The 13,221-nt window shown below is 40.2% G+C and overlaps 1 protein-coding gene across 3 annotated transcripts in view; it reads right to left on the reverse strand.

Annotated features, from left to right (window-relative positions):
- PTPRK (protein tyrosine phosphatase receptor type K) overlaps nt 1-13,221 on the reverse strand; it is a 553,399-nt gene that overhangs the window by 346,429 nt on the left and 193,749 nt on the right. For 2 of the 3 annotated variants that reach the window (XM_041730420.1, XM_041730431.1), the window contains exon 3: nt 5,247-5,518. In XM_041730420.1, the coding sequence (XP_041586354.1) occupies nt 5,247-5,518 (272 nt within the window). Of the gene's footprint in view, nt 1-5,246; nt 5,519-5,633; nt 5,656-13,221 lie in introns of those variants that run through there. The other variant, XM_041730427.1, reaches the window with a different exon arrangement.

The raw sequence follows: 13,221 nt of genomic DNA on the forward strand, positions 1-13,221 counted from the left end.
AATTATACTTTTAGAGGTGTGTTGATCTTCTGTTGAAATTTAATACTGAGATAATGTCTCATAATGTTTTGGGTGGTTTTATTTTATTTTTTTTTCTTTTTACTTCTACTTGGTGATCAATTCGAAATTTTACAGTACTCACTTGAGGCCTAAAAAAATAGGTAGAATTAGCAACTTGCAACCATGGCAAATATAAAAAATATATAAGGATACTTCCTATAATCAGTATACTGAGCCAAAAAGACATCTGTTGCTCTCAAGACACAGGTGAGAAAGGGTTCCTTATATATTAATATATCAATGCAATGCTTATGTCTTAAGCAAAATTTACATTTGCTTGTTCTCTCTCACCATAGAAAGTGTTGGCTTCCAATAACTGGTTTAGGAAAAACAATGTGGTGTGGTGAAAAGCATACTAATCCAGAAATACAGGAATCAAGAGGCAAGAATGATAGTCCCATTTATGCCTCAAATTACTTTGGAAACAAATCTATCTTTTGTTTTCATTTTCCCCACCATATTTCACATTTATTTCCCTTAAGTCATTTAACAAATGCTATACTGTCTCAAGTTTTATCTGTGTGTATCTCACATTTCCCATCTGGAGTAGGCTCCCTAAAGGCAGACTCCACAGCTGATTTACATTTTTATCTCTGCCAGTGTCCAGCTAGAATGTAAGCGTCCGGAGAAAAGGGACATCGCCTGTTTGCCCCTTAGAGGTTAGAGGGGGGTAACTTCATGATAATAAGCTGTCAAGGAAGCAGACCTTTTATTTATTTTATTTACTTTATTTTATTTATTTGAGAGAGAGCTAGAGCACGAGAGAGAAGGGCGTTGGGGGGTGGGGCGGCCAGTGGACTCCCTGCTGAGCCCAGAGCTCAAGGCTGAGCTGCATCCTGCAACCTTGAGACCATGACCTGAGCCGAAGTCAGACTCTTAACCAAATGAGCCACTCAGGTGCCCCCAGTAGACATTTTAATAAACACAAATCGTAGGGTCTGGAGATGGAGCCCTGCAACAGGCCCTCATCCCTCTCCCTCTGCCCCTGCCCCTACTCATGCTTGCTCTCTCTCCCAAATAAACAAGATCTTTAAAAAAAGAAATAAAGAAATAAGCACAAAACCTGAAAAGTACACCATGGAGGAGGAGGGATGGATAGGCAGAGGAAAGAAGATTTCGAGGACAGTGACAATCCCCGGTGATGCTAGTGATGGCTGTCTGCCATTAGACACGTGTGCGGCCCCAAAGGTGAACCCTGTGAACTGCGAGGGATGAGCGCATGTCAGGGCAGGCTCGTCCAGTGCAACCAGTGTCCCCGTGGTGGAGGATGGGGATAATGAGGGAGCGGCCCCTGTGTGCGTCCACGTGGGGTATATGGGGAATCTCGGCACCTTCCTCTCCGTTTTGTTGTGAACCTAAAACTGCTCTACAAAAATGAAGCCTTGAGAAAAAAGTGACCGTAAAAAAGACCAGCACGCTTTCAAAACAGAAGAAAATGCTGAACATGCACTAAATCCAAGAGTTTGCAAATTTTGTATTTACCCATCACGTTGATCTGACTTTATGATCAACACATAGTATGTGTCAGACACCCTTCTAAACACGTGTATGTGTGTGTGTGTGTGTGTGTGTGTGTGTGTGTGTGTGTAAAGGTAACTCAATACAACAACCCAATCAGTTAGGTACTGATTTATCAAATAAGGAAACTGTACTCAAAAAATTAAGGAATATACTCCAGGCTGGACAACTGCTACATAGTAGAGTCGAGGTTCTCTAAGGAAGAGCTGGCTCCAAAGTCCATGAGCCGTATATTGATTTGGCAGGTCACCAAAATTCATAATTTTGCCTTTGTTTCATAATTTCATGTATTTTTTTTTCCTTTTTCAAATAAGAGTTCACGTTTCTTGGGGTCAAAAACTGCTATCTCCTCGTTATTGAACAGTCCACAGCATGATCAATTTCCTGTGGGGACATCTTCTGTTTAGCATCTGGCTGGATGACATTTCTAGGAAGGGCAAATCACACCAAAGATATACTACATCTGTTTCAGATTCTTAGTTCTACAGAATAGGGAAGAAGAGAAGAGCTAGCTTATGGTAGAGGTTTGGATTTTTTTTTTTACCCTACTTCTGGGAATATGATTTTTACATAAAAATTATCCTATACTAATTAAAGGTAGTAGCACCCTGGGATAATTTTCTTTTTGATTGTCGTTGTTGTTGAAGCTGGTGGTAAGGAGTGTACTGGAGCGATGGTTGGGTAAGGAATGGCTCAGGCAAATAAAGATAGGAATTTCCACTAGAAATACAAAAGAAAAAGGAATTTTAAAAAGTGAGAAGGTTACACAAAAACTTAAAGAAGTTTTGGAGAGTGTAAAGTCTCTGGAGAATTGAAGAAACTGTGGAATGAAGAAGAATAGTTTCTGTGCATATCACACGTCTATTTAATCTAGAGTCTAGGAAAATTTTTAAAAATATGCAGTTTCTTTAAGAATTAAAAAGTACGTAGGCTTCCTACATAGCATAATGCAATGGCTACCTTTTAATTTTAAAAATCCATAAAGACTCTGCATTAAGCAACAGTCAAAAGTTTTTCATGTTATTTCCTAATAGCAAAAATGCTACATAAATATAGTTTACGTCATGCTGGTGTTTCTAATAACTGATATAAGGTACAAGCGGGTATCTAAATGACTGAATCAATAAAATCATCAATCAAGTAATTTATTGGGCACTAAGCACATGAATAAAAATTATTCTACTCTGTGTTTTGCTCTCATTGATTGTTAAGTTCTGCAGGTTAAGGAAAAACGATGTGAAAAGAAAAGTAATTAATCACTTAAGTAATGATCTATTGCTCAAATTTCAATCTGCAAGAAAGAAATGTTTACCCACAGGTTCCAAGTTACGTAGTAATCTTCTTCTCTGTCAGAAGATCCCCAAAAAGATCTCACTGGCCAGGTTGAAACTTGCACACGCACGTTTGCGCATCTTGCTTAAAACACCAAAGGTCTACGTAACCCTAGGGAGCTTTGTCAGGCAAAATGAGACTGAATAAAGAATCATCCAGTCCACGGAAGTGTAACTCAACATGAAAATTAGCATCGCAGCAATGTGTGCCCTAAGAAAATGGTATTAATATCAATGACTCAAAGACAGATCTTGCGAAAAACAAGAAAAGGTAATTAATTATACGGATGCTACTTCTTAGTTGTGAAGGCGTATTAGCATGACACCCAGATATATTATTTGTTGGATTCATCAAAATCCACATCTGTGTTTTTCTTAAAAGACAGAACTAACAGTTTGACTCCTTAATGAACAGATAGCCGATAGCAAAGTGTTGGACATGGGCAATCTGACTCTAGACACCAAATTTCTAACAATTTTGCTGATTTGTTATTTGGGATTACATTTATCGTAAGGAGGCTGAATCCGCTGGCAGTTTTCTTTTGTTAAGTCAGAGCTTTTTTCTTTTCAGGGTTAAGCTCCAATGACAGGTTCTAGCGAAGTCAGTGTGATGACAACGCGTTGTGAGGGTGACCCAGCACACGAGGACCCACCGTAGCCAGAGATGAGCGTCCAGGCCCTTAGCATTAGTTTCCTACCTTCCAGCCACCCGCCAGCAGCATGTGCCCCCTAGGAGGGCCCTGGGAGGACAGACACTGAGGAATGACATCCTGCAGCTCCGGGATAATGGAATCAACACCCCCTGAAACCTCCACAGATACACAGCCCTGAACAAAGAACCTTCCCGGTGAAACTGTACCTATGAAGTGAGAGGCTTTTTAATAAAACAGAAAACCAACACATGACAAAGCAATTAGAACAATGCATTCTGTCTCCTAACCCAGGACCTAAAGACAAGTTTCACCTGAAGAAATTGTTCATTTTTAAGAAGCGGAAACGAACTGCTTTTAGCTTATAAATCACCCACTGACCAACTTAAAACATACTTTTACATATGTGTTCTCATTAGGTTCTGTAAATGAACTACAAACAGACAAGTCTTTTAAAAGTTCGAATTTCAAGACCTGACACAAAAATGAATTTTGGCACGTGCCCAGGGACAGGTTTCCCCAGCTATCGCAAGCACAGGGTTCTTAGGAAACTTTTCAGAAACATAAACAGGGGAAAATGAAGAAGCAATTATATTAATTTGTATGGAAAAATTTTTTAACATCCCCTGACCCCCAAAAATAAGCTTTTTGCCTCTTCTGATACCTTAGGTAACACATCTTGTTAACAGATGCACAAAAATAAATCCAGATAAAGCACAGATGCTCGCACAGTTCAAAGCTACGGTAGCCTGATGCTAACATGTTGAATGTAGTTCCTGGAGAAGGAGCTTGGTGGGACGCCTCTTGCAGCTGGGCTGTGTGCTGCTTCCATAATGGCTCGCTGCAAAACAGAGTCTGCAGGCAATTTTAGCTTTCCACCTTTTTTTTTTTTTTTTCAGAAAAGCGGAAATCCTCTTTAGATTTCTTTCGGTTAGCATACGGTTTACTAAAACTTCACTTCATTAAAAGCAAAGTGGTGTAAGGTGATGTTTCAAAAAGCAGGGGATAGTGGTACTGCACCTTATGGGGAGGATTCTGAGCAACTCTCCAAACTGGCAAATGATCCTTTTTTTTTCTTTTTTTTTTTTTTGTTAAACTATATAAAATAAGTCTTATGAAACATAAAGGAGATACTGATATTATTCATTGTCTGGTTTAGTCATAATTATATTAAGTATTCCTGGGGGGGGGGGGAGACATGGATAGCTTTTCCTTCTCTGTTTGCTTATTTTGAAACTCCATGTAACTGACAAAAAATGTAAATAACTATTCAAAATACCTCCCCCTTAGATGATATAATTCATGAAACACTATTTCATGTTTATTTTCCAAATGTTATTGTCAGGAAGTCAGCAAACCCATCCAGTTTGAATAATGCACTCAAATCAAAAAGGACATTTTCTTCCCAAACAGAAACATGGAAATAGATCTGTCAATAAGCAGCTCTTCGTCAAATAACCAACAGACTTTGTACCTAAGACTAGTGTTTTTTTTCAGTTCGAGTAAATATTCTCACTACTTTAAAGGTTGTGTGCCAATGTATTTAAACATGTCCTCAAGAACGGGGCGAGAGGAAGGGGCAAAAGTGACCACCTCGGTTCCAAAGGGCTAGGTCTCACCTCTAAGTATGACGCACAATGAGGTCCAATGACACTAAACCATAAACCAAAAAAGCGCAGATGCTTACCTGATATTCATTGGGCCAGAAGGTGCTCACTGCTAGCTCAGCCCGAAGCCAATCTCTGCCTGTGAATCCAGTCACATTCCAAATTGGATTGGCAAGAGGTCCCTTATTCACCCTAACCAGGATGTTCAAAGTGCCAGGATTTAACCCTTTCTGGCTGTATAACAGGTAACTGAAATCAATACAGTGAGTGTCGTTCTCCTTCATTGTAGGCAGCTGAAGTCTGGCTTTTTCTCCAGGGTCATGATCTGAGGAGTCCACTATCATATAGGAACCTGAAATGACATTACGTGTAACAGAGCTAAGTAGACATATAAACAAAAGGGAGTACCTAATAATAGGAAAAAAACGCTAAAAATAATGCCAATGCATTTTGAGCATTAAATGTACCTCAAAAGGACTGACTGTCTTCCAGAACAGATCCACAGAAAGAGAGCAAACTGGTAAGTAGGGGAACTCCATTTTTAGTAAGCCACAGATATTGTTCAAAGTACGTAAGACGCATCGATTCATTTCCTCTCTGAAACAATCTGCTTTACATAATCAGTCAACTGAAGTACAATTAGTAACTTATTCGAAGTCAAACAGAGTAGGTAGGGCCTGGTTCAAATCCAGATCCCAATCCTCTAGTCTTACTAAGCAAAGGTCTTTTATTATCAAACAAGGAAACAAAAAGGCCCAAGACTTGATTGGCCTCATTTACGGGGAGGGGGCATCTTCCCTTTTCCCTATCATCCTTCCCGTGCGGGGAGATGGGTTAACTAAGCTCAGGCACCATCCGTTCTGATTTCAGATCCCAAGATCCTCATTTGCACAAGCTGGGCTGCCGGACCACTCTGTCCTAACCACTCTGAACTTAAGCTCGGGGAATAAGGGTATTTGGCAGTGTAAACATAAGGACGGGAGTTGAAAATGTCCATTTTGTTAGGCCTGAGACTCTGACACAGAGTGGATTTGCCTCCTTGGAGCCCTGCCCACTAAGCTACCAGCTCATCACCTCAGCTGCTGCAGTCCTGCTCCCCTGGAGCTGCGAGACAACTGGTCCAAAAACACTAGTCTAACCTCATTACCTTTCATTTCATGAACATTTCCTGGTTGTCTGTCATAGGACCTAGGAAATCCCAACGCCACGGCAGCTAGAGCTTCCACCCTCCGACACAGTCTCGGTGCTGAGTACAAATGTGGGACTTGTACACCAGTTGCTGCTACCAGCCTAGGGACCTCGGCAGAAAGACCAGCAGGTTTCCTCACGTCAGCGTGGACTTGAATGAAGATCCACATCACTAAAATGTTGGTACACCTATTTGTCGCACTGAAGGTGGAACACGTTTGATTGTAATTTCCCCCCCTAGAATGTAATTTATCCAGAACACGTATGAAGGGCATTACTACAGAATCCAGTGTTGCAAGGGTTGCACCAGGACATCTCTTCCTGACTGACGACTCTGCTTCCTCCCTAAAACCTAAGAATGTTTGCGTAACACACTCAGTACTCATGGAGCACTAGTCTAACTAGTTCAATTAACCCCCAAAGCAAGCTCAAGTCACGGCAGGTAAGGGGACTCTGACTACCTAAGAAACTGAAATTTCAAATCTGATGAATTCCACTCTAGAGTTCAGAACGTATGTAAAGATTTCACATGACAAAATGATCAGTTATCAGGCAAAGTACAGACTACGCTTACTATACCGATGGTTCCTGTTATTTCTTCCACTTCATTTTTTCTCAGTATTCATCTCCTCTTGTAACCTCAAATTCTCTTTCTTTTTTTCTCCCTGATTCTCACAGATTGCATGCACATTAATAGGATAAATCGGTCATGTGTATTTTTGGAGAAATTACATCTTTTTTTTTTTTTTTAAACAGGATATCCTGGATCCCAACCCTATTTATACAAGCAGGATGTTTCTATTCTTGGTTATATACTCACGTTCTGAGGTCCATGGCTGATTTGCCAAGATGTCTTTCAGATTCACCAAAGGAGAGCAGACTAATGGTTGCTTTTAACTAAGACCAGGCCTGAGATCTTAGACGGGTTACAGACTGTAACTGGGCCTCAGCTTCTTCACAAACCTGTGACCTATTTCTCCACTGCCAGAAGAGGGTTGTTTTTTGTTTTTTTGTTTTTTTTTTTTCAGTGATATATTATGGCAGTAGTGAATTTAAATTATTTTTTACAAGTCTTCATCAATTATGGCTTCTGATTGTCAATTTCAAAGTAGTGCTCTCTAAATGACTTACAGGCTTTCAAGTGGTTATTTTCTTCCATTATAAAATAAACTTTGGCATAAACTATGCGCTGTCCTACATCTTAATTACATACGGTGATATTTGCCATTAAGACCATTTAGCAATTTTCATCCAGTTGCACTTTTAAGCTATGATAATTTTCTTATTAAGGAAATGGGATGAGCAAAGTATATTAATTTGTAGGGATTACCAATCAGATCATTAGAAAGGACAAAAGTCACAAAATAAAAGCTTGCTCAAACTATTCCAGCATTTCAATACAAGTTAATTTGGAAAAAAAAAGTGCTGATATTTCATCTCTATAGAATGTTTTTGCTAAATGGGCTAATCAATGCAGCCTAGTTAATGCTAGTTTCTGAGTGCAGTGAAATAACATGCATTTATTGCATGGCTCCAGAAAGGAAGAAGCAAGCACTCGCACCAAAGGGCCAACCGAATACTTCTGCCAACAACTGGTTCCATATAGTGGCAATTCACCCAGTAGACACCATGGAGTAGCTACCTATCTGACATGAGATTTACTTTCATCACCCCAAACACAGAACACTGTGCTATTCCTAACAACTTCTAAAAATTACTTCTACAGTCTTCCAGAATAACTGGCTGTAATGCTTAGTGTCAGGAAATTCTACGCTATGCATTTCCCTCATTCTTTATGTCCGAAGTTAAGCGTATTTACTATAGTTCTGTCACCAGCTAACTAAGAACTCAGATTCCTAATAAGAGGTTAGTTCTATTTAGTTGTGATTTACCCATCACAAAACTTAATAATGAAACATCTGTGTAGTAACTTGTAATTAATGTAATTTCTTTAATGTGGCCTTACAAGTATTCCTTACAGTCTCTTGAGCAACAGAGGTCTCAAATACATCATTTAAGAAATAAAAGAAAAAGTTATGAGGCTTATGATATGTATTTTTTAGGATATAACTTTTCTGAGGATTCTGACAATGAGAATCAAAACCTTGAAAAAAACCAAAAACCTTGAAAAAAAAAAAAACCAAAAACCTTGAAAGAGATAGATACCTTCCAAATTGAAGTATGTAAACTAGATAAGCAATTTCTATACGTACAAAGCTTAAAAACAAGGAAAAAAGATGTCCATCTCATCAATACATTATTCAAAACAGAGAAAAACAGGGAGGCCTGGCTGGCTCAGTTAGCAGAGCATGCAACTCTTGATCTTAGCGTTCTGGGTCTGAGTCTGTGATGGGTATAGAGATTACTTTAAGTAGAATCTCTTAAAACCAATAAAATAAAATGAAAAAGAAAAGAGAAAAGTATTTCAAAGGTCCAATAATAGGTAACTTGTAAAATTATGGTAAATCAGTTTGATGAATAAATAAAGTCATTAAAAATGAATTACTAAAACCACTTGATGGAAGATATTCACAATGTTAAGTAAAATAAGCAAGTTATAAAATACCATACTCATTTTTTAAAAAAATATATACGTAAAATAAATACAATCACGCAGATGTGTGTATTCATATAGGTACACATAGACATGCACATATGACTGGAAAAAAGTAATATATAACAAATAGTTAACTGTTTTCAAAGGGAAGCTATAATTGTCTTCTCTTTTCTTATTTTTATGTACATTCACTGAATGTTCCATAATAAACATGCATTAGATTTATACTTTAAAAAAAAGAGAGCAAGACTGCATGAAGACCATCTTATATAAGTAACATCAAATAAAAAATGATAAATACTTCAGAAACAAACATAGGTATTTGCCTTTTAAAACTAAATCCTATTTGCATCCTACAGATTAACAGCATCGGCTTTCAAAAACACACAATACAAACATCAGAAACTTCTTATTTCAATTCACGAAAAGAAGGGGGGGCGCTGAGTACTTAGACTACATAGCAGTTTTTTATTTAAAAAAGAATAACCAAAGAAACAAGTCCCATATTCATAAATGCCATAATGTAATATCTAGATGAGTAAATAATGTCCTATGGATTTTATGGATTAATGGAAATTTTATCTTTAAGATATACTTCTAGGAACAACATAATAACACAAGAAATAGGATTAACTGCACAGAAAACAATGAACGATAAATAGGTTTCCATTATTTTATTTTATTTTATTATTTTATTTTATTTTATTTTTTTTTAGGTTTCCATCATTTTAAAACGCCTTTATTTTTATGTATCCTTAGTATACCAACATAATATTTTTATTAATTCTTATTTAAAATACACTGAAGGGGGGATCCCTGGGTGGCCCAGTGGTTTAGTGCCTGCCTTTGGCTGGGGGCATGATCCTAGAGTCCCGGGATTGAGTCCCACATCGGGTTCCCTGCATGGGGCCTGCTTCTCCCTCCTCCTCTGCCTCTCTCTGTGTGTGTGTCTCTCTCTCTGTGTGTCTCCTCCTCTGCCTCTCTCTGTGTGTGTGTCTCTCTCTCTATCATAAGTAAATAAATCTTTAAAAATAAAAAATAAATAAAATAAAATACACTGAAGGTCTCCTGTTAACCAAACTGGAAGAAAGTTCCACTCCTCTGCTTGGTACCGATGGCCCTCCGTGACCTTTGCCAGTGCACCTCCTAGGACTCCTCGAGCCACCCTCTCCAGGCCGACGGGGCCCTGGCGACTTTGCCCGCACACCTTCCAGAACAGACTCCCGCCTCGGTCAGAAGGCCTCCCTCATCTTAGTCCCTCGCCAATGCTCGCCGTCGATCTTCCTCAGCCCCCACCCGTGTTGGGCTTCCCCTGGCTGGAAGCTGGTACAGGCCTGCGTGCTGGCTCTGCACCGTAGTTGTGCTACAGCCTTTGTACACATTTTAAATAATCCACGCAGGTGCTGTTTACCCCCTGGTGAGGAGAGGGACAGAAAGCAGCCAATCGCTCAACGTCCCATCGGAATGGAGGGGCCGCTCGGGAGGTGTCACACTGGGGCTGCGAACTCTGAGACACGGCCGGCCGCAGCGGGGAGGGCCCTGAGGAAGCACCACGAAGCCAGGAGGGGCCGCGACCAGGTGGCCGGGCCAGGGCTGGGCCAGAAGCCACCGATGGGCCGCACGTGCTTGTGCCTGCCCAGGGATGGGCAGCTGCCAGCTATTCGGGATCCGCATGAAAAAGCTAAAATAGAAGCATAATTGCCACAGGAGTAGAAGCACCTTCGTGTTCAGGGCCCTGAGCAGCCGACGGACAAACTACCGGACACGACAGACACCCGTGCAGTGGGACCCCGCAGGCCGCCCAGAGAAGGACCTGTGGGTGCTCAGCACCGGGGGACCGGCCAGGGCCCCGACGCCAGCCCCCAACACAGCAAGGGGCAGCTTCCCGGGCGGCGCCAACCGCACCTTTTCGGGAGAGAAACCACCTGATGGCCAAGGGTCAGAAGCAAAAACCAACAATAGCGACTGGTTTGTGGCGCTTCCACACGCGATCATTTGATGAAAGGCAGTAACGTCTGGAGGTGCGCGCTGAACAGCCTTCCGAGAGGCACGTTTGGGTACAAGGAAAGCCTTGTAAGAGCAAATGTCCTAGTCTCAGGACCCCTTTTACACTCTTAAAAATTAAGAGTGCCTTCAAAGAGCTTTTGTTTCTGTGCGTTGGACCAATATTGACCACATTAGCCATTGAACCTGAGACGCTCCCAAAAAGCTTATTCATTATCTAAGGATTAACAACCATCAATCCATCAAATGTTAATCTAAATAGCATGTTTTTATAAAAATTACAGATCTGGGTGCTGGTTTGGTTATCTTTTTGTTTTCTTTTAAAAGAAGCTTTTTTTTTTCTTTTTGTTCCTCCCCTATAAACATCTTGCAGTTACCCTGCCCTTGCTCCCTCTCCCCCTGTAATTCTCCTAGATGGGAAGGCCGGAGTGGAGCTGGGCTGTCGAAGCCTTGTCCACAGAGCCACCTACCTGCCCATTTCCTTGCAGGCTCCTTTTAAAGTTGTACTTAAAAGACTGCCCTCAGAAACACTTCTGTTTGGCAGAACTTGTATTCAGCTTGGCCCTTTTAGGCCAGGAATGAAGCCTCATTTGAAAGAAAACAAAATGAATTTTAGAAATTAAAAAAAAAAAAGCACACTTTTTTGCTTTTAGAAAAATCTTTTCTAAAGCAAACAAAAAATTATATGAGGAGGGGTGTCGGGGTGGCACAGCTGGTTAAACGTCTGCCTTTAGCTCAGGTCGTGACCTCAGGGTCCTAGGATGGAGCCCTAAGTCGGGCTCTCTGCTCGGTGTGGGGTCTGCTTCTCCCTCTCCCTCCGCCCTCCCTCCTCACTTGTGCATGCTCTCTCTCTCTCTCTCTCTCTCTCTCTCTGTCTCTCTCAAATAAATAAATAAATAAATAATCTTCTAAGAAATAAAACAATATGAAGAGAGCATTGTTTTACATTTTTGCAAATCTATTTCACGTCTGAGTTAAAAGAAAACAACTAGGTTCTCATTTTTGTTTATTTGTTCAATCTGTTGTAATATCAGGTACTGTGCAGCCTCTGGGAAATTGTACTATATACTCATGAGAAAATAGAAGGAAAAAAGGGAAGACAATAGTGCTAGTTTGACCATGTTGATCCCAAATAGTCTTAGAAACCCAGGATTATGTGTAGAGAGCCACTAAATATTCATACACATTATTCTTTTTATCTTTAGGCTCTAATGAGAACATTATCAGTGATTGTATTGAGTCCACCTCACTCCTTCAGTCTCTTCGGGTATAAAGGTGTATTCAATGAAGTGAAAGTCTTCACTGGGATGATAGATGGTTGAAGACTGAAAGTCAAAAAGTGCTGAATTTTTCTACATTAATATAAAGAGTGGGTTGGGCCTCGCCGGAGAAACACAACCAATAGGACAGACACACAAGGAATGAGATTTATTATAGGGGATTGGTTCACATGATCATGTAGGCTGAGAATTCCAGACCAAGGATAACCAACGACATAGTTCTAGCCAGCATCCAAAGGCTTAAGAAATATTCTATCCTAATAAGAAAATAATTTTTGTGTGTTCTGAAGACCATTTTGAATAGCTACCAAAGCACCAACGTACTGCGCAAAACAGTTATTTTTTTGGCATTGGGTGAGATTTTCCTAGTAGAAACAAAGAACATGCCAGAAACCGTTGATGTGAAAAAACCAGAGACACGGTACAGTAATAAAGTTTCGTGTCCCGCCAGCCTATGAAGAGGTAATTGGGATCTCTGGGCAGAGAGAATGGTGACAACTGAATTTTATTTTGGGGTCTCAGCCCATCCGAGACGATTTTTTTTCTTTGTTGTAAAATTAATGCCTCTTAAGCATTTCTGTTGCTGTTGCCTTTGTGCTAAAGACAAAGCCCTTATCCTACTTTTCAAGTGTTTCAGCTTTTATTTCCTTTTATTCAAGCTTCTCCTCCTCACCCCATTTTTCATCTGATTAGGTGGCAATATAACATACCAAGTGACTAAAACTAAGAACCTAGGGATCAGTTTGATTTTTTCCACATCCTTCACTTTCTTCCTGTCATCGACTAGCAATTTCTTTTGTCTCTATTTCCAAACTCTGTCCTCAGTCCATCCACACTTCTCTTCATCTTCCCTAATTTCCAACTCCTCCCATGTCTCAGGACGACTAGACCCACTCCTAACAGGTTTCATGATTTCTGTCCTAGCAGACTTACAAGAGCTGTCTACAGACACCCAGATTAAGTTTTTTTCTAGGCATACAAATAATCTTTTTTTCATCTACACAGTGCAATGAGAATTAAATCCAG

This window comes from Vulpes lagopus, chromosome 2, assembly GCF_018345385.1.
Source record: "Vulpes lagopus strain Blue_001 chromosome 2, ASM1834538v1, whole genome shotgun sequence".
In the NCBI taxonomy this organism is placed as follows: domain Eukaryota; kingdom Metazoa; phylum Chordata; class Mammalia; order Carnivora; family Canidae; genus Vulpes; species Vulpes lagopus.